The sequence below is a fragment of the Pteronotus mesoamericanus genome, unplaced genomic scaffold (genome assembly GCF_021234165.1).
Source record: "Pteronotus mesoamericanus isolate MK-2021 breed Mesoamerican mustached bat unplaced genomic scaffold, CSHL_Meso_final contig_101, whole genome shotgun sequence".
Taxonomy (NCBI): Eukaryota; Metazoa; Chordata; class Mammalia; order Chiroptera; family Mormoopidae; genus Pteronotus; species Pteronotus mesoamericanus.
In genome coordinates, this window is record NW_026555001.1 from 16291158 (window position 1) to 16318223 (window position 27066).

The 27066-nt window shown below is 38.5% G+C and overlaps 2 protein-coding genes across 3 annotated transcripts in view; one reads left to right on the forward strand and one right to left on the reverse strand.

Moving 5' to 3' along the window:
• Nucleotides 1–1085: 1085 nt before the first annotated feature.
• ASXL2 (ASXL transcriptional regulator 2) overlaps nt 1086–27066 on the forward strand; it is a 106052-nt gene continuing 80071 nt past the window's right edge. For both annotated transcript variants that reach the window (XM_054568910.1, XM_054568917.1), the window contains exon 1: nt 1086–1310. In XM_054568910.1, the coding sequence (XP_054424885.1) occupies nt 1254–1310 (57 nt within the window). In that variant the 5' untranslated portion in view covers nt 1086–1253. The remainder of the gene's footprint in view (nt 1311–27066) is intronic.
• On the reverse strand, nt 12174–12816 carry LOC129067200 (60S ribosomal protein L17-like). Its single transcript, XM_054568926.1, has one exon. It carries the CDS (start codon nt 12749–12751, stop codon nt 12197–12199), a length of 555 nt encoding a protein of 184 aa, XP_054424901.1. The 5' UTR covers nt 12752–12816; the 3' UTR covers nt 12174–12196.

A 27066-nucleotide genomic window follows, 5' to 3' on the forward strand; every position in this document is an offset into this window, starting at 1 on the left:
AGAAGCAGCCCAAACTCTTAGGCCTGTTTCAGAATATAGTGAGTTTAGTAGACTAGAAGCTGCTTCTTGAAGCAGGTTGATTTGGGAGATCAGTAGGTGCTATTACACATTCTTTGTATTTTTCAAAATATAAAGACGTGGATAATGTGACAGAAGATGCCACATTCTTGATCTTTAAGGAGGCTGCTATGAACACCACAAATAATGGTTTTTGATTGCAGACATGGCTGAATCATTCAGCAAATATTTACCGGGAGCCTGATATGTACAGGGACTGTGCCCGAACTGAGCTCACCAAGATTAAAAAAAGACACCATTTGTGTCTCTGATGAGGCAATTCACATGCAAGAGTCTGAATGAAGTTATTGGTGGCCTTAACAAAAGGTCACCTAAGTTTGAGAGGCATTCCTGGGTGATGGCAAGGGCTCCGGGTGGCAATCTGATTTTCGGTTTCTCTATATTCCAGATTTGTGAGCTTGGTAAATCACTCAATCTCAAATTTCTTCATCCATTAAGTAAAAGAAAATTGTTACAAATCTTCATAAAGACATCCTTTGTAAAGATAAACATAGACAAATGAGAAAACGTATAAGTACAAGGTTTACTGAAGGTGATAGTTGGGAGGGCTGCTCCGTGAGTGAACAGGCTCTCTATTCCAAGTTTCTACAGCCAAGGCGGCGCCTCGCACGCGGTCGCAATCCGTTCAATAAACCTTCCGGCATGGATCAGGTTCCGCTTCCGCAGGGAAATTTTCGGGGTCGGCGTGAGAGCCAGACGCCCGAAGCCGACTGGAGTCGTACCGTCCTCCCGCGCTTGCTCCGGAGGAGAGACGGAGAGCGGAAGTGCATGGGCGTGGCCAGGCGCCGCGGACCGCCTCTTCGCTCTCTCTGCAGCCGCGCGCGGTGGGCGGTGGTGCGCGCGCGCGCTTGCTCGCGCTGCCGACTGCGTACAGTAGTGACGGCCGCGCGGGAGCCGTCACATGACCGTAGCGGCTCCCAGTACAGTAAGGACCCAATATGGCAGCGGTGGTAGCAGTGGCAACGGCAGCAGGAGGACCGGCCGCCTCATAGACGTCCCCCCCACCCCCCCGCGCACCACCCCCGCCGCTTCCTCCGCTTGGGTGCTCCTCCGGCCTGACTTCCCCTTTCTCCCACCTTTCCCGGCACCGCGGGAAAAACAGCGCAGGGCAGAGCAGGGAGGGAGGGCGGCCGGAGCCCGGACACGGGAGCCTCCCAGTCAGTTCAAGACCCGACATGAGGGAAAAGGGCCGTAGGAAGAAGGGCAGGACCTGGGCGGAGGCCGCCAAGACGGTAAGGGGGAAGGAGCGAAGGGGAAGGCCGGGAGGATTTTGTTCCCTTGCCAACCTCCGGTCGCAGGGGAAGGGAGGTCATTGGCCCAGCGACCCGGCTGAGGGGGCATAAAATCGCGCCGAGAGGCGGCGGTTAGTGTCGGATTGTAATCCTTGTGGGAATGGAGGCGCCCAGCGGAAGAGGGTCGCCGCGGGGCTGTGGCTTCTCCCTGCGATTGCAATGAGTCCTCTAGGTGTTCTGAAGCTGCCTTTCGGGGTCACGTCGCTCTCACCCCACTCTGTGGTAGCCCCCGCCCCGGCTTGGGGAAGTGTGTTGTGCTTGCCCAGTAACCGGTTCGTCTCCCTTGTGCGCCTGAAGAGCCCCCATTGGATGCATATAGGAGAAGGCTTGTGCGTGCACCCAGCCCCGGAAAGAAGAGGGGAGCGCAGGAGCTGGGTAGAATTAACCGGCTAGAGCAGACAAGTCGCCTGACCTCGGGCTCCCTGCTTGTCTGGGCGCCCAGAGCCAACGTGAGGTCACGGGGCTCTTGTTTTTGTTTGCTGTTGGAGCTGAAAGTGCAGGAGGTGTTTAGAAACCAAGTAACAGGTGGGACTTGTAGAATTTTTTTTTTCTGTTTCCGTAGAGACCTACTCAGAACAAGGCAGCAGTGCATGGCGGGACGTGTAGTTTACCCGGCCTTGACTTTCCAATAGCTAAAGTGATGGTGGCCACACGAAGTTGTACTTAGTGGGTAAAACTCTCTTTTTTCCCCCTAATTTTGCTATAACGAAATTTAGAGGTAGATTTTAAAAAATAGGACTGTTTAGGATTAGTGAGAACTTTGTTTTATGGGAAAATTAAATGCGTTTATATAAATAGAAATGAGGGAGCAGCAGAAGAGTAATAGGACCTAAAACAGCAGCATTTTAATGCTGGGAAGGGAGAAGGTATGGAGGCATTATCTTTAATGGTGAATCATATCAGTAATACTTGTACTACGTGGGGAGCCCTTCTAAATGAACCTCTATCATAATATGTTTGGTTTATTCCTAAATGAGATTTTTTAAAAAATATAAAAGTAATGTTCACTGTGGGAAAATCTGGAAGATTATAGAAACGTATAAAGAAGAGAATAAGAAGTCACGTATTTCACCCCTTAGCTACATCTGCTAACGTTTTAGTATGTATTGGGGAGTTGATGAGTCTTAAACTTGTATTTCTGTTTTAGTTGGAAATGTGAAAAAGTAAATGAAAGCACATTTTATTTAGTGTTTTCACTTGAAGCATATCATCGTAATTGTGACTGCTGGTAGTTTCTGTCTAAAAGATAAAAAAACTATAGAAATAATTTTTTGGTTGGGAAATTGCCCCTTCACAGAAGACTGTTTTACTTTCTACCTGATAAATACCTCTAGACCTCTTTTTATTAAAAGAAGGATGGTAAATTTTAATTATAGGTAAGAAACATCACACCTAATTATGTTAATTAATTTTAAGTCTCTAGAATCAGTACATTTGAATTATCTCTTTGGATAAAATAGTCTAATCATTGGGAGATTGTGAGAAATAGGAAGAATTTATCGCCATCTGTTTATATTTTCCTATAATTAGTATATTTGATCATTTGTAATAAACATTTCATGCCCTAGCTAACTATGTAAAAAAATAGTATTTTCAAAGTGTAAAGACTAGTTTAATTAATAGAGTTCTGAGTGAGTTCCTGAAGGGATCAGTCTGTTAGTGGCTTGGTGTTTTTATTTGATTCTGACAAATGCGTAAGGCCTCAGTTTAATTAAAGATGAATTTTACAAAGAGAATGGTAACATTAAAACTTTTTTTCTTTTTTCTAGTAGCCAAAGGCTAGAAAATACCATGTTCTTTTTTGCTTGTTTTATCACGTATAAATTGAATTAAACTAAACCTCAGTGTTTAAAAAGTTTCTGTTTGTAGGAGGATTAGTAGTAAATGGAGGAATAAACAAAAGTAAAACTTTAATATTTCAGACTGTAAATGAGATCAGAAAACTGGTGATTTGACAAATGAAGTTAACTTTGACTAAATTAAGAAATGGTGCATATGTTTATAAGATCAAGAAGACTAGAAGTACGTTTTAAACTTATTTCATAGTAGTAAGGTCAAATGTTCTAGGAACAGAGTTTCAGCGAGGAAATAATACAACTATTTTTGTATACAGGCAAGATCTGCTTCTTATTTCATTGTGCTCATGGTACCTGCATCGTAGAGTTGTCATGTTTTAGTGAGCACTATTAAAACGAGGTTGTATTCCTGATCAATAATGGAACAACAGATAAAATTATTCAATCAATTATATATGTATATATACATACGTGATATGGGGGTGTGTGGGTATATGAGAGAGCTACATGGATTGATGCAAGGTTGCTGTGAACAGTCTGAAAAAGCAAAATAAGGTTCATAACTATTATATAATAGTAAAATTATGCCCTTATGCCAAAAGGCTGATTAAATGTATAGAAATGTATAGACCAGCAGTGGCTGGTGTTGCTCAGTGGATTCAGTGCTGGCCTGTGAACCAAAGGGTTGCTGGTTATATTCCCATTCAGGGCACATACCTGGGTTGTAGGCCAGGTTCCCAGTTGGGAGTGTGCGAGAAGCAACCACACATTGATGTTTTTCTCCTCTCTTTCTCCCTCCCCTTCTTTTTAGAAATAAATAAATAAAATCCTTAAAAAAATGTATAGACTGGTTCTATTAACTAAGTACACCATGGAGTCTCCCTGCTTATCTTAATTATTTGCATTATACAGATACACTAGTTATAAAATGTATTATTCACATATTTAGTTAAGTCTCCCATTTTAAATTTTAAGGGTGGCAGTGATGGTTGTGATGAAATGATTTGGATGAGAGATCTGTAGTAGTTTGGTGTTTGGTGCAATTTAAATAGAAAAATTTCTAGTAAGCCAGAAATACTGAGAAGCATTACGCTTGACTCTAATGTTTAAAGCTATGCTCATTCTTTTTTTTGGTCACTTAAAAATTTTTTTATTGTATTTTTTCCATTACCATTTAACCCTCTTATACCCTGCTCCTCTCTGCAATCACCATGCTGTTGTTCATGGGTCCTTTTTCCTTTTTCCACACACTCTCCACCCCAGCCCCTCCCCCTCTTAGCTGTCACCCTGTTCTTTATGAGTCTGTTTCTATTTTGCTTATTAGTTCATTTTGTTCATTAGATTCCACATATGAGTGAAATAATGTGGTATTTTTCTTTCTTTCACTGGCTTATTTCACTTACCATCATGTTCTCCAGGTCCATCCATGTGTCTCAAAAGGTAAATTTTTTTTTTCTTTTTTACAGCCAAGTAGTAGTTCACTTGACTCTTTATGTTCAAAGTTATGCTCATTTAAAAAAAAAAAAAAAAAGACATTGTATCATCTAAGTATTTGATGACATCCCTGAGGAATTTAGCTGTTTTGGGAAGCAGAGCTTTTGAAATAGCATAATCTTGTTGATCCTGTTTCTTTTTTGACTTTTTCTTTTGTCACCCACTGCAACTTAGGGAAGCATTAAAAGAGAAAAATAACCTAAGAGGACAGGTTTGTTGTGATTGTAGATAGAAGGGACAGAGACACAGACCTTAGAAATTGTATACTAAAGGTACTATCGGGTGTCTTGTGAGTTAAGTGGTCAAAGTATGAGAAGTGAAGTCCGGGTGTTAGAATTGAGGAGCACAGCATCTGTAGGTAGATCTTTTTTTTTTTTTTTTAAATCCTCACCTGAGAATATGTTACTGATTTTAGAGAGAGAGGAAAGGTGAAAAAGATGAACATTGATATGAGAAACATCAGTCTGTTCCCTTCTGCACGTGCCCCAACCAGGGATTGAACCCACAGCCTAGGTATGTGCCCTGACATGGAATCGAACCTACAACCTTCTGGTGCATGGGACAGTGCTCAGACCAACTGAGCGACCTGGTCAGGGCTGTAGTGTAGATCTTTAACATATGGTTTGTAGGCTGAAGAAAAAATGGTTTGATTTTTTTTTTTTTGGATGTTTGTTATATAGATTTCACTTACATGTTATTTTAATGTACATAGATTTTTATTTTTATCATTTACCTAAAGTTATTTAACTTTGGAGAATAAGATGGAACATAGAAAATTTCTTTTGGAGGAGTAAGACTCAAAGGCTAATTTCTTTTATGAGAGAATTATGGGAAATTGAAAATAGCTAAAAGTATAATGATAAAAATATATAATGATTAGACAGATGTTTAGAAAAACATTTTAACAAATATATATTAAAAAATAAATGTGTCAACTTAGAAATTTTCAGTCTTTTAATCTTTACCATGGATAATGTTTTTCTTAAAAAAGACCAGGCTTGATTATGGCCCCTTGGATATATATTGACCAGGCTAGAGTCGTTTTAAGTCGGTATTTGTGTTATATTTGTAGTTGTTAGAATGTCCAGGAGAGAGAGTGTGTCTTGGAAAAACATATTAAGCAAACCTATTGTTTTTGTAGTAATAGACTGTAGAGAGTAAAACTGGACAAAATCTTGGTTTGTGGAGTACATGAAGAATAGAATGAGAAAACTTTGTAGGGGGGCATAGGTTAAAAATTGAGAAACTGCTTTGATCCATAATATTGAAAACAATAGCTGCATGTTTTATTCCAGCTTTTTTGAGGTACAATTTACATAAAATTTTAAGTTATTTCATACATTTGTGCTAGGTGATTTGATGTAACACTTTGAGTGATCTTCCTTATTGTCATAATAATGAAGTGAAGTTGCCATATGTTTTGCTTCTTAAATTTTGTATTATTATTTTCAGTTCATCTTCCTTCTGTCTTGCTTTTTTATGTTCCACAAATCTCCTAACTCGTTGAGGGGAGAAAAAAAATTTTTTTTTGGAACCTAAGTTAAACCTTTCTCTCCTAGAATTCTGGCAGGAGCTGAGAAAATAAGGTCAGATTTTCAGAAGTCCTTGCTGTTTCATCATCCACACAGTCTATCCACCCTTAGAAGGCTGTGCAATATTGCTGTCGGTGAAAGGGCATTGTGTTTTCATTACAAAAACAGTCTGGAAGGAGGCCAGTATGTGGAAGATATAATTACAGTGAACTGACCAGTAGGGTTTGCTAAAACCTGCTATTTTTGTTCTTATTACAAAAGATCTGAATTCTCTAGTTCTGTATTTTTTCTTTCCATATATCATAGAGGCCATTCTCATAGTTTATAGTGTTGTGCAATTTAGTGTTTTTAGTAGTTTATCATGTTTTTAGTGTTTTAAAAAGTAATGTACTAAGTTTTTGAACTTTTTTAAAAAGGAAAAAGCTTTATTTAGAAAGCTTGGAATTAAAAATACAAAGATGAATATAGGTGTACTTTTCGAACTCTTTAAATATAATTTAAAAATAATTACTTGCTTTAAACTTTGAGTTCCTATTGATGTTATATATGCTTATTAAAAAAAGTAGAACAAAGTATGTAAATAGTTAATCTTGGAAGAGTCACTATACTGAAAAACGGACTAAGTGTAAGTCTGTATACTAAAATATTGAAAATATTTAGAATTACAATGAAATTAACTATACTTCATAATTTGAATGTAGCTTTTTGGACTTTTAACTCTGTATATGGAAATATGCATAAACCCGTAAACCTATGTATTTTATTTCCTTTCTTCCTTTCTCCCTCTCTTCCCTCTCCCTCTTCTCTGCTTTCCTTCTCTACCCCTTTCCTCCTCTCTCATCCTCTTATAGCCTGCCTGCCTACCTGCTTTCCTTCCTTCCCTCCTCTCTGTCTCCCTCCCTCTTTCCCTTTCTTCATCTCGCTCTCTTTCAGTTCTCACCCAAGGATATGTTTATCAGTTTTACAGAGGGAGGGAGTGAGCAAGAGAGGGGAACAGACGTGCATGTAAGAGAAAAACATTGATCAGTTACCTCCTGTGAGCATCCTGACCAGGGATCAAACCTATAACCTAGATACGTGCCCTGACTGGGAATTGAACCCACATCCTTTTGGTGCATGGGATGATGCTCCAACCAACTGAGCTACCCAGCTAGGGCTGCAACGTGCTTACTTTATGAATATCATGAGTGTCTTTTCAGTGCTATTATTTACATGCAGCTGCCTCATTCTTTTAAATGGTTTCTTAATATTGCATTGTTTTTGGATGTATCATTTATGTAAAAAAAATCAGTCCTTGATTATTTGACATCATAGGTCATTTATAGTTTTTTTTCCTTCTTTTGTAACAAATACTTCACTACATACATTGGGGCCTATATGTATGCATATACATTGCGTGTATATGTGCGTCTGTGTGGATGGGCTAGTTAAGATAATGAGTTTGTAAACTTGAATTTGTGTGAATTTATATTCCCCTCCAAAAATTTGTTTCTCCCCATTTTTCTTTATAACCCAAGGAATATATGTCTTTACACTTAGCCATCTTGATATATTAACAAAACATTTCTTTTATTCATTAGAACTTGATGGGAATGTTCTATATCTGTGCTGTTCAATATAGTAACTATTAATCAAATGTAAACATTGAGCACTTTAAGTGTGGCTAGTGTGACTAAGGAACTGAATTTTGAATTTTATTTAAAGTTTAAATACCACATTTGTCTTGTGGCTACAATTATTGGATAATGCAGGTGTGAAGTAATGTTCTATACTTAATCGAGTATTTGTATATTTTTCACTTGCCCATTCATACTTTTTTAAATTTATTTTTGCTTCCTGTTTTTTTTTCATACTAATATCTAAGAGTGCTTTGTAGATTAAGGAAACTAGCCCTTTGTTATGTGTGTTGTAGATCTGTTCCTATTTTTGTCTTTGACTTAATTTATGCATTCTTAATTTTAAAAATTTATCAATCTTTACCTTTCATGCTTTTCTAGGTTTGAGCCCTATTAAAAGCTTTTCCCAATTAAAGATTATAAATTGAGTGCTTTTAAAAAATGTTTAGTCCTGAAGGTGTATATCTATATAGTCCTTAAATAAAATACGTATTTTATTGTGGACAAGTAAGAGAAAGCTCAGTTTAAATGTCAGTAAAATTATGCTTCTTGAAGGCAGAGAGTTTTCTTTTAAATGATTCTACCTGCAGAGCTTAGTTCATTTTCTTGCACACGAGTGCTAAATCTTTTTTTTTTTTTTTGGTCTTTTACTTGGAGGTAAAATAAGACATTGTTCTCATTTTCAAGAGAGCACATTTGAATAAAGTGAGCTATTTTAAGTGTGGTTTGCCAGAACAGGTTGAGTATCCCTCTCTCGTTTGTGAAAGAAAATTATTTCAAGACACACCTGGGTATTTGCCTCCAGAGATCCCTTTGACTTATATTTGGACATTGGGAAATTTCTGGGATAATTCTTAACTTCTGATCTTGCTTGACCAAACTGAAATTAGTTACTGGAATATACACATGTACTTGGTTCTGGATATCAGGGGACAGTGTAAACCTTATTAATTGTGGTGTCTTCTGGGTAATTTGACACATCTTTTGGTAAAATTTTATATTGTGAAAGATTTTTCATTTGAAAATATTTTTGTTTACTGACACTTAGCAGACTACATTTAGAATGGACTTTCATTGGAGTTCACAGCTTGGGATGGCCTAAATTATCCTGAATCTTTAACCTACTTATCTCTGAATTATTCAATAGTTGACTTAGCCATATTCAGTTTCAAATAAAGTGCTTAATGGTGTTAGTGACTTATTTCTAACTAGTAATGTAAAAACTTAAATGTATTGCTATTGAATTATAGTGATTAGTTTTCTATGTGATTTGAGTGATTCTGACAAATTTCATAAGTTTAAACTGGTACCATGAAATAATATGTTAGGAAAGGTTTTCTTTTCTGTCGGGGTGTGTGTGTATGTGAGAAGATGTAAGAAAGATAGATTGCAAGAAAAAAATTTTCATACATATCGTTAAGTAACCATGAAAGACATAATAGGGAATAAAGGACTATTTTGAATAGCAATTTGGGAATAACTTTAACAGTCTGGATTTGACCTCCGTTCTGCCATTTATTGTGTCAGCTTAGACAAGTTATTTAAACCAGTGCACAAACATTAATGTGTATGAGAATCATCTGGAGAGCTTGTTATAGTCGGATTTTTATTTAGGAGGTCTGCGGTATAGCCAGTAATTATACATTTCTAATAAATTCCTGGTCTGGTGCTTTGGTTTAAGGGTCACTTTTGGATTTGTAGGGATTTACACTAAGCTTTCTCAGTTCCCCCAACTTTAAAACAGAGACAATAGTAGAACTTACTTTTGAGATGTTAGGTGATTAGTTGAGAATGTATGAGAAGTTCTTTATACAGTGACTAGTATGTTGTGAACATTGTTAATATTAATGAAAAATTAATAAGTACAGGTCATTTATGTTTCCAAATGGGAAAGCTATGTATTGTAAATATATATATTATTTCTTTACAAAGAATCACAGCGGTTTGAGACAGTTCTAACAAAAAGCCTTTTAACCTCAGGGATACCATTGCCACTTTTCTGAAGGTCAGTGTATAATCACACAGACTTAAATTAGCTGTAGACAAGTTTGGGAACCCATCCATTTTCTGCTTTAGGAGATCTTGCAACAAATCCCATTCTCTTGACTTACACCTTGGGAACTGCCTATGAGGAAGGCCATGTGGCAAGGAGTGGCAGGTAGCCTCCTGGAGCGAACTGATTTCTGGCCCAGAGCAATCAAAATAGAAAGGGACTGAAACCTGTTAACAAGTAAGCTTGGAAAAAAGCTGAAACCTCAGATAATTTCAGTCATAGCTGAAAAATTTTTAAAGTAGAATTTATTTTATGCCTCATACCCCTTGGCGCCACTTTATTTTTTAAATTTAACTTATTGATTTTAGAGGGAGAGAAAGAGAAATATCAATTTGCTCTTCTACCCATTTATACACTTACTGGTTGATTCATGTGTGTGCCCTGATTGGGGATTGAACCTGCAACCTTGCTATATTGGGATGATGCTCCAATCAACTGAGCTATCTGGCCAGGGTCTCCATCTGAAACTGATTTCAGCATAGTGAGACCCTAAGCAGAAGATCCTAGGCAGAAGAATCTAGAATCCATACCCAAACTGAGATAAATTTGTGCTGTTTTCACCTAAGTTTCACAATAAAACATAATCACAAAGTAAATTTGTGTTGTTGGGGCTATATCATAGTAAACCAGTAGTAATACTAAAATTTGGGGAAGGGGGACTGCTTCAGGGTTGGTCTTAGAGGTTTGACCTGGGTAGTCAGGGAGGATGGCTATAAAACATTTATGAGTGAGTATGATTAAGGGCACTCCCAGAAGAGGGAAGAGCTGAAAAGAGGTAAAACTGAAAAATGCAGGTTACGTTTGATGCATGGCAAATTTTGAGTATTGTGAAGTGTAGTGAAAAATAAGTCTGGAAAAGGTACGCTGGGGCCAAAGTGTGGAGAGTTAAAGAAGTCGAGATGACAAGCTTTTTTAATCTAAGGTTCGTGGAGAGTTTTTATGCAGGAGCTAACATCTGTATTTCAATCTGATTGGACCATTTGTGGGATTATTTTAGAGGGTTGAAGAGTCTAGCTGTAGAGAGATTAGGAGGGTTCGAGTAAAACTCTTGAATTAAAAAGGGTGGGAGTAGGCCCTGATTGGTGTGGCTCAGTGGGTTGAGTATTTAAGGCCAATGGTTTGATTCCCAGTCAGGGAGGGCCAGGTTGGTGGCCTGCAGGAGGCAACCAATCCATGTTTCCTTCCCGCTTCCTCCTTTCCCCCTCTCTAAAAATAAATGAAAGCTTTAAAAAAAGATATTTAAGTTTTATGCTTTAATGCTAATCTTAATGCTATCTTCATGCCAATCCTAAAGTTGTATGGGTATATTTGTGATTTGAATTTGCCTGTTTTAAGACACTGAAATTTGTTTTTTTAAAAAGTTTTTATTGTATTTTTCCCATTACCATTTAGTCCCCTTATAACTCCCTCCTCCCAGCAGTCGCCACACTGTTGTCCATGTCCATGAGGCCTGTTTCCTTTTTTGCTCAATCCCTCCACCCCCAACCCCTTTAGCTGTCATCCTGCTCTTGATCTATGAGTCTGACTCTATTTTGCTTGTTAGTTAACTTTATTCAATAGAGTCTACACATGCATGAAATCATGTGGTATTTGTCTTTCTCTGACTGGCTTCTTTCACTTAGCATAAGGTTCTCCAGGTCCATCCATGCTGTCTCAAGGGGAAAATTTTCTTCCTTCTTATGGCTGAATATTATTCCATTGTGTAAATGTCCCGTAGTAGTTTTATCCACTCATCTACTGACGTACACTTGGGCTCCTTCTGTATTTTGGCAATTTTAAATAATGCTGCGGTGAACTATACAGATACTTATGTTTTTTTCAATTAGTGTTTTGGGTTCCTTTGGATATATTCCCAGAATTGGGGTTGCTGGGTCAAAAGGCAGATCCATTTTTAATTTTTTGAGGCGTCTCCATACTGATTTCCACAGTGGCTGCACCAGTCTGCATTCCTCGCAACAGTGCAAAAGGGTTCCCCTTTCTCCACATCCTCGCAACACCTGTTTGTTGATTTATTAATGATAGACATTCTGATAGGCATGAGATACCTCATTGTGGTTTTAATGTGCATTTCTCTGATGATTAGTGACTTGAGCATCTTTTCGCATGTTTATTGGCCACCTGTATGTCCTCTTTGGAAAAGTATTCAGGTCCTTTGCCCATTTTTTAATTTGTTTTTTTTGGTTTAAGTATTTGAGTTTTTTAAGTATTTTATAAGTTTTGGATATTAACCCCTTAGCAGATGTATTGGCAAATATGTTTTCCCATTCTGTGGGTTGTCCTTTTTTTTTTTTTTTTTACTTTTACTAGTATTTATTTTATTTATTTTATGCTGACTTTACTCCTGAGCCATAAGTTTTTGTTTCTTCAGTTTCTTCTGGGATATCTTTTTCTTCTGTGCAACTTCCTCTTCTGGTTTAGGAACAATCTGTTCTTTTTCAGTGAGGATCATCTCAATGTGGCAGGGAGAGCTCATGTATGGGTTGATCCGCCCATGAGCTCTGTAGGTTCTACGTCGCATCTTGGGAGCTTTGTTCACCTGGATGTGCTCAATGACCAGAGAATCTACACGTAAACCCTTAAGTTCAGCATTACTCTCTGTGTTTTTAAGCATGTGCAGCAAAAACTCAGCACTCTTTTTGGGCCACCGACCCTGTGTCCAGCCCCACTGTTTGGCCTGGGCACACCTACCAACTCCACCGTTGTATCGACGGAATGGGACACACTGCTTCTTCAAAGTGACATCTTTCAGATACTTGGTGGCTTTTCGAATATGCATACCCTTGATGGCCTGGGCAGTTTCACGGGTGTTCTTGAAGTGAACCCGAAGATTTGAACCTCGTGATTTGCATGATTTTGTGGGGTTTTCTGGGTCAAGTGAATAGCGAACCATCTTCAGAGGTGACCTCTGGTCGCTTCTGGGAAGAGGAAGAGTGGAGGCTACTCTGTGGGTTGTCTTTTTACTTTGATATTTTTCTTTGTTGTGGACACTGAAATTTGTGAATGGCTTCTGTCTACTTTGTATCATTTTAAGATTTTTTTCTTACTCTCTAATCAAACACTTTGTCAGTCCTCTCTCTTTTTAGTGACTTAGATGAGGCTTTACAATTTATACTTATTTCACTTTAGTGTTTTTGAATCTGGTTCCTAAGTTAGGATTAGTGTTATTTTTTTTTTGCTCTATTAATGTTGAATTTAGTTACAGTAAAATGTGACATAGGTTTTCCCCATTTCACAAAATTTTCATGAATTATTTAAATTATAGAAATTAAATTAATGGTAAGTGGAGAAAAATCACTGCTATCTCACACAAAATAGTGTAAAATTTTGGGGTATTTCTTTCTAGTCTTTGATACAGTTTTCTGTGTAGTTAAAATTTTTTTTTAAATCCTCACCTGAGAACATTTTTTTAAAAAGATTTTATTTTATTTTTAGACAGAGGGAAGGGAGGGAGAAAGAGTGGGAGAGAAGCATCAGTGTGTGATTGCCTCTTGCACGCTCCCTACTGGGGACCTGGCCTGCAACCCAGGTATGCGCCCTGAGTGGGAATCGAACCAACAACCCTTTGGTTCCCAGGCAGGCACTCAATCCACTGAGCCACACCAGCCAGGATCTCATATACATACGTGTGTGTGTGTGTGTGTGTGTGTGTGTGTGTGTGTATTTTTTCATTGCTTTTAGAGAGAGAGGAAGGGGGAGAGAGAGAAACATCGATTGTTTGCCTCCCCCATATGCCCAGGGTTGTATATGCCTGGACCAGGAAATGAACCCTCAGCCCTTTGGATATGGGGTGATGCTCCTACCAACAGCCACACTGGACAGGGCTGCCCTTTTTTTTTTTTTTTTAAATGTATTATTGAGAATTTTACTCGCCCTGTTCAGGTAGCTCAGCATGTCCTCCAGATAGTCAAGGTTGTAGATTCAACCCCTGGTCAGGAGATGGACAAGAATCAACCAGTGAAATGTATCAGTAAGTGGGACAACAAACTGATGTTTCTCTCTCTCAACCCCTCACCCACCCTGTCTCTCTCTAAAATTAATAAATAAAAAGTTAAACCCTTTTATGTCATATTCTGGTTTTGCTAATAACCCTTTTTAAATATATATTTTTAAAATTTTATTTGTTGATTGATTTTTAGAAAGAGAGAGGAAGGGACAGAGACACAATCTATTTGTTGTTCAATTTATTTATGCATTCATTGGTTGATTCTTGTATGTGCCTTGATTGGGGATTGAACCCACAACCTTGGACTATTGATAGCAAGTTTCAACCTACTGAGCTACCTGGCCAGAGTTGCTAATAGCTATTTTAGAATGACTGAACAATACTCCATTATGCAATTGTGTCATAAATGCCCAACAGTATTAAGAAAGTTAGATAACTTGGAACATTTTAATGCTGTAGTGACTATCTTGTCTTTTCCCTACTTACATAAACAGTACCTCATCCCAATATTTTAGATATAAATTTTTTTTATTTTAAAGGTTAATAAACTTGATGAATAAAACTTGACCTATTTGTTAAACAGTTGTGTGAATTTAACACATGTAACCACCACGACAGTCAGATATAGCCAAAAAACTAATGCCATCCTGCTATGTCACCCACCGCTTGCCCCAACCCGTCAACCACCGCTAAGTTCTCATCGCTGTATTTTGTTTTGTTTTTGTTTTTTTGTAAGAGATTTTATTAATTTATTTTAGAGAGAGGGGAAAGGAGGGAGAAAGAGAAGGATAGAAACATCAATATGTGGTTGCCTCTCGTGCACCCCATACTGGGAACCTGGCCCTCAATCCAGGCATGTGCCCTGACTGGGAATCGAACCAGTGATGCTTTGGTTTTCAGGCTGACGCTCAATCTTCTGAGCCACACCAGACAGGGCTATATTTTGCCTTTCTGAGAATGTCATATCAATGGAATCATATAATGTATAACTTTTTGAGACTTTTTTAAGTTATATTTTATTGATATTATAGTTGTCTTGATTCTTTCCACTTTGTCCCCCCTCCTGCCAGCATCCGCCATTCCTCCAGGCAATCCCCCCACCATTGTTCATGTCCATGGGTCATGCGTATAAGTTCCTTGGCTACTCCATTTCCTATACTGTACTTTACATCACCTTGGCTAATCTGTAACTATCTATTTGTACTTATTAATTCCCTCACCTCTTCACCCAGTCCTGCCCCCCTCTTTGCTGCCAATCTGGCAACCATCAAAATGCTCTTTATTTCCATAATTCTGTCTCTTCTTGTTAGTTTGTTTTTTAGATTCAAATGTTCATAGATTTGTATTTATTGCCATTTTATTGTTCATAGTTTGATCTTTTTCTTAAATAAGTCCCTTTAACATTTCATATAATAATGGTTTGGTGATGATGAGCTCCTTTAGTTTCTTCTTGTCTGGAAAGCTCTTTATCTGCTCTTTGATTCTAAATGATAGCTTTGCTGGAGTAGAGCAGTCTTGTCTGTAGATCCTTGCTTTTCATGACTTTGAATATTTCTTTTTTTAATGATTTTATTTACTTATTTTTAGACAGAGGGGAAGGGAGGGAGAAAGGGAGGAAAACATCAATGTATGGTTGCCTCTTGCACGTCCCTTACGGGGGGCCTGACCTGCAACCCAGGCATGTGCCCTGACTGGGAATTGAACTGATGACTCTTTGATTTGTAGGCCTGCACTCAATCCACTGAGCCACACCAGCCAGGGTGAATGTTTCTTGCCAATCTCTTCAAGTCTCAAAAGTTTCTTTTGCAAAGTCAGTTGAAGTCCCCTGTACATAACTTTTCTCTTGCTGCTTTTTGAGGTCCTCTCTTTATCTTCAACCTTTGGCATTGTAATTATGTTGTATCTTGGAGTAGGCCTCTTTGTATCCATCTTGTTTGGGACTGTGTGCTTCTTGGACTTGCATGTCTACTTCCTTCACTAAATTAGGAAAGTTTTCTTTCTTTCTTTTTTTTTTTTCCCAAGTAGATTTCCAGTTTCTTGCTCTTGCTCTTTCTCTTCTGGCACCCCTATGATAATGTTGGGCCTCTTGAAATTGTCCCAGAGGCTGCTTATACTATCCTCATTTTTGGTGCGGGGGCGGGGGATTCTTTTTTCCTGTTGGTTATTTTTTGCTTCCTTATGTTTCATATGAATGATTTGAATCTTAGCTTCATCCACTCTACTGTTTTTCTTTTTGTAAATTTATTTTTTCAAATACATTTGTCTCTGCCCTCCCCTCACCACTTTCCCTTGTCCCCTCCCTCCCTCCCTCCCTCCACTCCTCCACTCTTCCCCTCATCCACTCTACTGTTGTTTCCCTGTAAATTGTTCTTTATTTCAGTTAGTGTATCCTTTGTTTCTGACTGGATCTTCTTTATGCTCTTGAGGTCCTCACTAATTTCCTTGAACATCCTTATAACCGGTGTTTTGAACTCTGCATCTGATAGATTGCTTACTCCATTTTGTTCAGTTCTTTTTCTGAAGTTTTTGATCTGTTCTTTCATTTGGGCCATGTTTCTTTGTCTCCTCATTTTGGCAGCCTCCTTGTGTTTGTTTCTATGTATTAGGTTTGACTCTGTGCCTTGGTAGTGTGGCTTAATAGTAGGTCTCCTGTAGGGTCCAGTGGCACAGCCTTCCGTATCACCCAAGCTGGGTACTCGAGGTGTGCCCTCTGTGTGGGCTGCACACATCCTCTTGTAGGTGAACCTAGGTTGCTATTGTCAGGTCAGTGGGAGGTATTTACCCAGGCTGGTCAGCTGCAAGGACTGGCTGTGACTGCTGACCACCAACCTCTATCCTCTGTGGAGGATCAGCCTTGCAGGGCAGGGTGGTGGTGCTCTGCATAGGTCCTAGGGTTTCAGGGTGATGCAGGCCAAGGTCAGCCCCCACCTGTGTTTTGTCCAGGGTGGGGAGGGGCAGCTCTTCCTGAGCTATAATGAAATCTGAGACGCCTGCTATTTAGGCTGGGCTTGGACATTTCCAGGTGAAGCCAAGCTGTGTATCAGTGCTATGCCTGTGACTCATTGAGGCCAGCTATTGCTTGTTTGATAGGATTTAGGGAGTTGTGAAGGGTGGGCGGAAGACCAGCCATTCATATGGGAAACCACTTGGGTGGGCCCATGAGATGGGTGGGGTGGAGTCTCTAGGGATCTCCAAGGCAGGTCAAAAGTGTTAGCCAGGTTGATGGAGTCTCAGATATGGCACCGGCTTGCCAGCTCTCTGGGGGAGTGTTGAGAAAAGGGACAATGGCCTCTGCTTGTCTTGATTCCAGACACTTCAGTTCCTCCCTGTATGCCACTGGTGCCTTTCAAGCTGCTACCCTGGTGCTGGAGCTCAGAGGGAGTGAGTCTGAGTAAGTCCATGTGTGGGTTCTTTAAGGGGAACTGCCTTGGGCTCCAGCAGTTTCCTCCACTGACTCAGTCCCCTCTGGATTTTGCAGCCAGAAGTTGTGAGGACTCAGCTTCCTGGCACTGGAACCCTGGGCTGGGTGGCCTGGTGTGGGGCAGGGACTCCTTGCAAGATATCCCTCCCGAATTTTTATCCACCACACATGGATGTGGGACCAGCCAGTTACGTGTCTGCACCCCTCCTAACAGTTTGGATGGATGTAGGTTCTTTAATTCCTTAGTTATCAGATTTACATTTACCTTGATTTCTGATGGTTCTGAGTGATGGTGGTTCTATATTTTAGTTGTAATTTTGATGTCATGGGAAGAGGCGAGCCATATCTGTGTATGCCACCATCTTGACCGAAGTCCAGGATTGGCTTCTTTAATTCAGCTAAATGCCTTTGATTTGTCCATGTTTTTTGTGTATTAATAGTTTATTCTTTTTTATTGCTGAGTAGTAGTTCATTGTACCAATGTATAACAGTTTGTCTATTCACTGTTGAAGAACATGTAGGTTGTTTGTGTTCTTGGCAGTGAAGAATGGAGCTGCAGCAAACATTTGTGGGCAGATTTTCCTTTGAACATAACTTTTCATTTCTCTAGGGTAAATACCCAGGAGTGGGCTTGAGGGTAATATGGTAACTGTATGTTTAACTTTGTAAGAAAACTGCAAAACTGTTTCTCTGAGTGGCTATATATCATCCTGCATTCCCACCAGCAAAATATATATGAAATCCAATTACTGTTCTTTTTTGCTAGATCTTGGTATTAGCAGCATGTTAATGTTAGCCATTCTAATAGGTGTGGTGGTATATCGTTGTGATGTTAATTTCTCTAATGACATTGTTGAACATCTTTTTATGTGCTTATTTGGTATCTATATATCCTCTTTGTTGAAGTGCCTGTTGAAGTCTTTTGCTCATTGTTTAACTGGGTTGGTTTGATTGCAAGAGTTTTGAGAATTCCTTATATATTCATGGGTACAAGTCCTTTGCTGAGTAGGCGATTCGTAGGTACTTACTGATTATAAGGGGAAGCTCAGTTTTTCAGTAAGTATATTAGATGTAGGTGTTTTTAAATAAATATCTGTAATCAGGTTGAGGAAGTTCCATTATGTCATGAATGGATGTTGAATTTTGTCAAATGTTTTTTCTGAATCATTGATAACAATCATTTGCTTTTAATTTTTAGGTTATTACTGTGGTAGAGGACATTGATTTTCAAAGGTTGAATTGGCCTTGCATTCCTTGGGGAGGGAACCTCACTTGGTTGTGGTGTATACTTTTAATATATTGCCTGATTTGCTAATATTTTGTTGAGGATATTCTCAGCTATGTTCATAAGGGATGTTAATCAAGTTTTTTTGTACTTGCTGTGTCTGGGTTTGCGTAGCAGGATAATGCTGACTTCATAAAAGTCAATTGGGAAATCTTCCTTTCTATTCTATTTCCTGAAAGAGATTACAGTCAATCCTTATTGCTCACGGTTTCAGTATTCGTGAATTCACCTATTTGCTAAAATTTACTCTTAACCTCCCAGTCAATACTTGTGACACTTTTGTGGTCATAGACATGCGGAGTGGCAAAAAATTTAAGTCACCTGATGCAGATATTCACAGCTGAGGTTAAACAAGGCGATTTGTTCTTACCATCTTGTTTCAGTTCTCATAGTGAAAACGTGTCCTTTTTGTGGTCTATTTTAAACCATGATTTTTGCATTTTTGTGCTTTTTATTGGTGCTTGCACTGTTTAAAATGCCACCAAAAGTGTAGTGCTGAAGTATGCTATTTATATATATATATATATATTTTTTTTTAAATCCTCACCTGAGGATGTTTGTTGATTTGAAAGAGAGAGATCAAGAGAAAGAAAAAAACACATCAGTGTGAGAGAGAGAAACATCAAGGTGAGAAATGTCATCGATCTGTTGTCTCCTGTACATCCCCCAACCTGGAATCACACACACAGCCTAGGTGTGTGCCCTGACTGGGAATCGAACCTGCAACCTTTTTAGTGCATGGACAACACTCCAGCCAGCTGAGCCACCTGGGCCAGGGCTACTGTCTGTGTTAAGTACAGTACAGCTGTGATGTAACTGAGAAAATGCCTATGTTAGATAATTTTGGTTAGGCATGAGTTACAGCGCTCTTAGCCATGAATTCAATGTTAGTGACTCAATAATATCTATTAAATAAGATATCTTTAAGCAGAAATACTAAAAAAACAAGGCTATGTAGTGATCAGTTGACAGTAATGTGACCAGAGGTTTTTGCAGGAGCCTAACTCTGTAGTTTCTCTAATAGCAATGTTTCTGTATTTGCTATTTTAGTGTTTGTGGTGACTTTATAGAACATAACTATTGTGAACAGTGAGAATTGACTGTATGTAGATCTGTTTTATTTATTCTTTAAATTTTTTTTTAGAGCGGGGGAGGTAAGTAGATAGGAGCTCTAGTGTTGTTCACTAGACCTTCCGTCAGCAAGTAGGGAGTTAGGAAGGGCAGAAGCTAAAGCAGAGTGTTCTATTAGAAGCTCATCACTATGAGATTCAGAAATCTGTGCATATACAGTCATAACAAGTTGTATTTTCTTTTCCTTCCTTCTGTTGTGCAACTTTCCCTCACTATTTAGTCAAGTTCTCCTTTTACAGTGCCTGCAGTTTTTCTTTTTTTTTAAAACTATGCAAGGGCAGAAAAGGGGTGTTTTAGTCCACCTTTGAACTGGAGCTTTAAATAGAAATTGTATCTCTGGTGGGCTATTGTGGCGGCAGTGTTAATACAGTGGGAAAACTCTTGAGCTTTCTCCTAAAAGAAAGGTGAAATCCAGGAAATCTAAATTGGGATTACTTAGTTACCTCTCCTCTTGAGAAGGTTTCCTTCTTGCTATCTTTTGATTAAAACTTTATTTTGTCTCAGCGAGTAGGTGCATTTCACTATATGGAGACACGAGCTAGTGACTAAAATAACTAGGAGTGGTAAAAAATAATGTATAATTAATTCCTGAAATTGCCAATTTTAAGTACCTAAGGTAGTTGAGAAAGAAGAGTGTAATGAGAATGCAAGAGGACCTCTTGGAGGAAGTGAGATTTTATGTGAACTTTTTTTTTTTTTTAAAGATTTTATTTATTTTTAGGGAGAGGGGAAGGAGGGAGAAAGAGAAGGTAAGAAACATCCATGTGAGAGGTTGCCTCTCATAAACATTCTGACTGGGCCAAACCTGTAATCCAGGCATGTGCCCTGATCAGGGGAATTGAACTGGTGATGTTTGGCAGGACAATGTCCAAACAACTAAGCCACACCTATCAGGGCTGAGCTTGGTTCTTTTAAGCCAGGATGTGGAACTCCAGATTCTTTTTGACGTCTGGGAAGCTGTGCAGTTAGTGTTAGACAATTGCTGTGTCTTGGTAGCATTAAGGCATTACTTTGGCTGGAAATAATTTCATTATGTTTCAATAATTTAAAGAGCTTAAGTAAGAAATCTTGTGACTTTTTCTTCCTAGTATGGTTAAAAGTTTTTGTGACTGTTGCCATTCTAATCACCTTAATTAGCTTTACTATTATGAACTAGTATATGGATCCAGAATATAACTGACCTTGAACAACACGAGTTTGAACTGCATGGGTCCACTTACATGTGGATATTTTTGAGTAACACAGTTGGCATTTGTGTTTGTAGATTTTGCATCTGCAGAATGAACCAACCAGGATTGAAACCTCACATTCCCAACTGTGGTTTACCAACAACTGTGGATCAAGAATACTGTTTTCCATTTGTGGTTGGTTGAATCTGCGGGTGCAAGGGTCAGCTGTATAGATTTGTCATCTGCTTCAGGAGTTCTTAATTTTGATGGTGGAATGGGCTCTATTGCAAGACTTTTTTGAAAGTAAGTGCTCTCCCAAACTCATAGAAGGAAGAAAAGGGAATTTACTGGTTTGTCACTGAAAAATTTGGAGGAAGAGCTTCAGGTATAGTTGGATTTCTCTCTCTTTGTTTGTCCTTGGTGTGTTAGAAAGCTCTTAGCTTCAGTCTTTCATCATTCAAAGTTCATTAGTTGCTTGGACGAAAAATGTCTTTTACCTGTTATTCTGTCCATTTAGCCTTGGTTTGAGACTTCTGCCCATTTCTAAACCAATTATTGTGGCCAAGGGGTTGAAAAGTGCTAATGGGCTTCATTCTCTGTTGCTAGTGTTGGTCCCACCATATGGACTGAGAGTGGAGGAGGGGTTGGATAGTCAAAGGAACTTTGAACTGGTAGAATGTTCAATGGTGGGTAAGTTACTAAAAACACAAATCTTACCTTAGGCTTCATGGAACCACAGAAACTAACCATAAGAATTACACATATTTTTCTTAGAAGAATCTTCATGCTAACATCAGATTCTTCAGGGCATCTGCACCCATAAAAAAAGTTAAGTATTTATATGGGTCTGGGAGAGATAAAGGGCATTTGAACTGAGGATAGGTGCACTGCCAAAGGCATACATGAGAATCATTTTTGAGAGACAGTAGAATTGAATCTGTGAAGATATATTGAACATAGAGTATAAATTTAGATGTTTTAGAATACCTGTTTTGGAACTATAGGAGATGCTCAGATATTTGTTAATGAACAATATATGGTAAAGTAATCAAGTAGTTTTTTGGGTTTTTAAAAAAGATTTTATTTAATTTTTAGAGAGAGGTGAAGAGAGGGAGAATGAGAAAGAAAGAAACATCAGTGTGTGGTTGCTTCTTGTGCGACCTGCATTGGGAACCTGGCCTGCAACCTATGCATGTGCCCTGACTGGGAACTGAACTGGTGGCCCTTTGCTTCGCAGTTCTGCACTCAATCCACTAAGCCACACCAGCTAGGTCTAATCAGGTAGCTTAAGAGAAAAGAAACATGTACTAATAAATTTTTTTTTCTATAATTACACCTTTCATTTATTTCTGTTGTCTCTAGGTACTATAATTTCTGTCTTGGTTCAAGATTTTTTGGGTATAGGGAGTAAAAACAATTTTAAGGACTTATTTTTTTGTAATGCATGCTTTTATTGCATTACAATCAGAACATAAATTTGAAACCTTTATGGTTTTTGTAATTATTAAAGTTTCCCACCCACTCCATTAATGTGATTAGTGAAAAATATAGAGCTTTTTGAACAATTTAAAGTGTGATGTATCTTTGAAATCAACATTGCTGGTTTTATTATTCATACACTCTTATTTCTGTATTGTAATCATAAATGAGAATTGTAGTAGAGGGAAGGTTGGGATGAGAGATGTACCATAACTTTAATTAGGATCTATGGGTACTGTACCAACTCTATTTTAGTATACAGTTTAATTCACTTCATTTTATTGGAATTTTTTTTTTAATCAGAAATGGCCAAACTACCCTAGAACTTGGAACCTACTTTTTTAGCTAAGATATTGAAATTCCTTTTGTGATAGTAATATATTTGTAGAGTGGCACTACCAGCATAGGGTCCCTACTCTTATTCCTTCTTCTTTCTTTGCTGGACCCAGTATGAAATCTTGATCCTCCAGTGTCAGTCATAAGTGGGCAAATTAGAAGCATTTAAGACAAAAACTGTACGCTTTGAGCCGATAGGAATGTTTTAAGGAAATGTGTCAATAAGCAAGTCCTTTAACTTTTTTTGTTAGGGATTAATCACTTATTTTTGTGAACTGCAGACACTTTTATCTAATTCCCCTTTTTCCCTTTCCTTGACTATCTGGTTAATGTGCATTGTGGAATGTAAAAAATGGAAGTATAAAGAAGCAGGAAAAAATTATCCTGATTTTGCCAGATAGGGGATTATTCTTATTTTGCGGTGAGAGTTCTGTTTTGGAAATTGAGCTCTTTTGGAAGTGCTTTGATGTGGTGTAGTTGTCCATTGGGTGCACAGGCCCTGGAGTTTCAGGGTGATGCAGGCCAAAGTCAGCCTCCTTTTTTGTTCTGCCTGGTGCCACCTGTATGAGGTATAAAACAGTCTGAGACAGTTGCTACTTGTTCTAGGCTTCTGCAGTTTACCAGGTGAAGCTAAACTGAGGATCTAGGCTGTTTGCTGCTAGTGCTGGGCCTGGAGCCACTTAGCAAGAGGCTGGAGACTCACTGAGGCTGGCTGTTGCTTGTTTCATAGAATTTAGGATGTTGGGAAGCCTGAGCCAAGACCAGCCATTCATATGGAAAAGTTATAGTTAACAGTTTGTGTGAGCCCTTGAGTTGGGTGGGACAGAGTCTCAGGAGATCTTCAGGGTGAGGCAAACATTGCTAGCCAAGTTGACAGGGTCTCAGCCTTTGCCTGCCTTTCTGTGTGTGGGTTAACAGCTGTCTGTCAGCTCTTGCCTTGATGCCAGACACTTCAGTTCCTCCCTTTATGCCATTGGTGCCTCTCATACTGCTATCCTGGCGCTTGAGCTCAAAGTCTGTGCATGGGTTAGGAGGAACTGCCCTGGACTCCAGAAGTTTCTTCCATCCACTCAATCCCCTTTGGTTTTGGCAGCCAGAAGTTGTGGGGACTCAGCTTCTTGGGACTGGAACCCTGGGCTGGGTGGCCTGATGTGGAGCGAGGACCCCATGTTCCCAAGATATCCCTCCAGAATTTTTAACCACCACACATAGATGTGGGACCAGCCAGTTACGCGTCTGCATCCCTCCTACTAGTCTGGATGGATGTGGTTTCTTTAATTCCATAGTTGTCAGACTTCCATTCAACCTGATTTTGGGTGGTTCTTAGTTATGATTCTATATTTTAGTTGTAATTTTGATGTGGTTGTGTGAGGAGGTGAGCTGCTGTATTTACTTTTGCCCCCATCTAGACTGTAAGTCAGCATACCGCTTTTGACACCTTTGATCAGTCACAACACCTTCTCCATACACTGCACAAATAATTTTTTGCGTTTCAGGTGCATTTTTACCTTCTTGAGATAATAAAGCATAATACACCGAAAATGTTGCATATTTTCTTTCATCTATAGTATTAAAATGGTTGCACAAAAATATATCAGTTTTGATTTTTTTTAAATGCATGCTGATAAGACAAGTGTCACAATATAATCTTGTTTTGAATGAAGTTAAAGACAACTAAGCACTACTAGAGCCATCATATGGAAAAAAACCTAATGGACTTTTTGGCCAACCCAATAGTTGGTATATAGTGTTTTAATGTTTTGTAGTTTTCCCTGTGCTTGAAATATTGTGTAACTTTTAAAGGCAGAATTAAAGATTCTTTACCTTTTGTTTCTGTAGTTTATCTTTTTTAATATTTCTTCTCATACTATAAATGTCGTCTCTTCCTTCCCCCACCTTCTCTCTACCCTAGTTGTGAACTGTAGGACTTTTTTCTTATTCATATTTGTATTCATATTTTGACCCTTAAGAAGTACTTCTTAGTAAATGTCCATTAAAGTAAGAGTTAATGTTAGGGTAACTGATGGAGAAGGGAGTATATATAGTCTAAGGCTTATTAGGAGCAATGAATCTCCATCACTTATCACTTACTAGCTGATGTGACTGGTCAAGTGACTTATTTTCTCTGTGCCTCAGATTTCACATCTGAAAAAAAATACGCCATAATTGTACCTACCTCATAGGTTTATTGTAAAGATGAAATGAGCTAGTATATGTAAAGCACTTAGAACTGTATCTGGCACTTAAATCCTAGATAAACTTTAAGTGTTATTATTCAGTCTAAAGAGTTTGGGGAAAATTAGGTTATCTTAAAAAATTTTTGGAGTTTATTGATTTTAGGGAAAGAGAAAGGAGAAAGAGAAAAACAATTTGTTGTTTTACTTATTCATTCATTCACTGCTTGGTTCTTGTATGTGCACTTAACTGGGGGTCAGACCCACAACCTTGGTGTTATCAGGACAACACTCTTAACCAACTGTGCTAAGCAGCAAGGGCCAGGAGAATCAGGTTTTGAGAACGTTGTTGCTTTAACTAGGAAGTGCACATAACATCCGAATTTGTTGGATCATCAGGTAAAAAGAATCTAAGCTAAGAATGAACTATATCAGAATGACTTGATAGAGCTCTTCAGAATTGATTTAAGGTGGTCCCTGAGCTTATGAAGCCAGCCTGTGTAATCTTCTCTGGTTTTCTGTAGCTGCTTCTCTGTACATATTTATATGTAAATATTCAAGCTTCTCCCCCGAATCTACAAACCTGTTTGCAATTGCACTCACCTTTCATCTTTTTTGTTAAAAAACAAACAAAAAAACAATAAAAGATATTTTTACTATTGTCTAAAGCTCATGTTCCTAATTCCACCAGTCAGCCATCACGTTTTAGGCCTACGATAGATCAGCACTAGAGTTACCTGATGAACAAGACAGATGGTCCCAGTCTTCCTGGAGCTTATGTACCAGAGGGCAGGAGAGATGATTTAAAATTCAATTACAATAAATACAGTGTCGTAGGCACTACTGGGGATGTATAGAGTACTCCTGTAGGAGCATAATTATTTTTAAAATCATGGGAGAATAAAATGTCCAAGGAGAGTAGAAATTGAGACAAGAGAATCCTGAGGAAGATCAACATTGAAATTGTGGAGAAAGAAAAGTAGCTGGTAGAAGGGAAACAGGGAGAGTCTGGTGTCACAGGAGCTGAACAGAGAAGTGCATCTCAGGACAGAGGTAGTGATCAAGAGATACTGCTAAGCAGCCAGGTAAGGTCCTTTTCCCTCTTTCTTTTTCAAATATGTGGCTTTCTTAGTTATTTCTTCTGCCTAAATTTCATGCATTCATTATTACTGTTCAGCTCCTGAACTCACACAGTGAGTGTTTTTGTATAGTGGATTTGGTAGGTGAGCAATATTGCATCGTCTGAATTAATTTTGTTTCTGAGTGTCAAGGTGTAGCACAAGTTTGAATAATGAGGAATTTCTCCCTCATTTGTATCTGAATCTATTGTATTGGCCTCCCATACTAGGAGGGGGAAAATTGGGATAACTAGGGATACTGTTGTCTTTCTCCTTTTATCCTTGTTCAGTCAAACTTGTTCATATCCATTTGACATAATTCCTCGACGTATTTCCTTCACTGTTCTAGGAGTTGTGTTAACTCCGATGCCACCTCTGGGCCTCCCAGTCAGCGCTAAACCCTGTCAAGTTTGATTTCTTCCCTCCTGATTAAATGGAAGCTGAATTAGTAAAGCTAATTAAAGAGCTCATTGTTAAATAAAGTGGATTTTGAAGTCATTTCAACTTCCAGGATGTTTTTGACATCATTGATCACTTCATCCTCCTTAGAATGCTTTTGTCTTTTCTGAAGCACATGTTCTTCTGATTCTTTCCCAGTTTCTCTGGCCACTTCTTAGATTTTCTTCTCTGACTCTTAAACATTGGTGTATTGGTTCTGTAACATAGGCTGTCATCACTTCTGTTCTCCGTGTCTCCTAGGTGAACTCTTTCACTGCTGTGACATTGGTTAACCTAATTAAAACTTTTGGACAGTAAATAAGCCATATAACACTAAAGTAAATCTGTAAAGATTTCCATGTTTTATCTGTGCATTTTAAATGTAAAATAAAGTTATCTAGACTACACAGAATGCAGGTTCTATATATCTCTATATCTGGAATGAACTCATAAATGCAGCAGTAATTGAAATACTGTTGTTAAGGCTTGAGTCAAAGTCAAATCTTAGGGGCTATCTGGGTTATTCTTTACTCAGACAATATAATTTTTGTATCCTTTTTATTAGCTAGATGTGAGATTCTATGAGATACTAAGCATGCTTTAGAAAACAATTTATTATGCTTTAATTCCAGCTAGTGTTGATTTTAACTCTTCTGAGCAGTTATTCAGATTGTCATAATTACTAAAAATTCTATCATGTAGTTCCCTGAA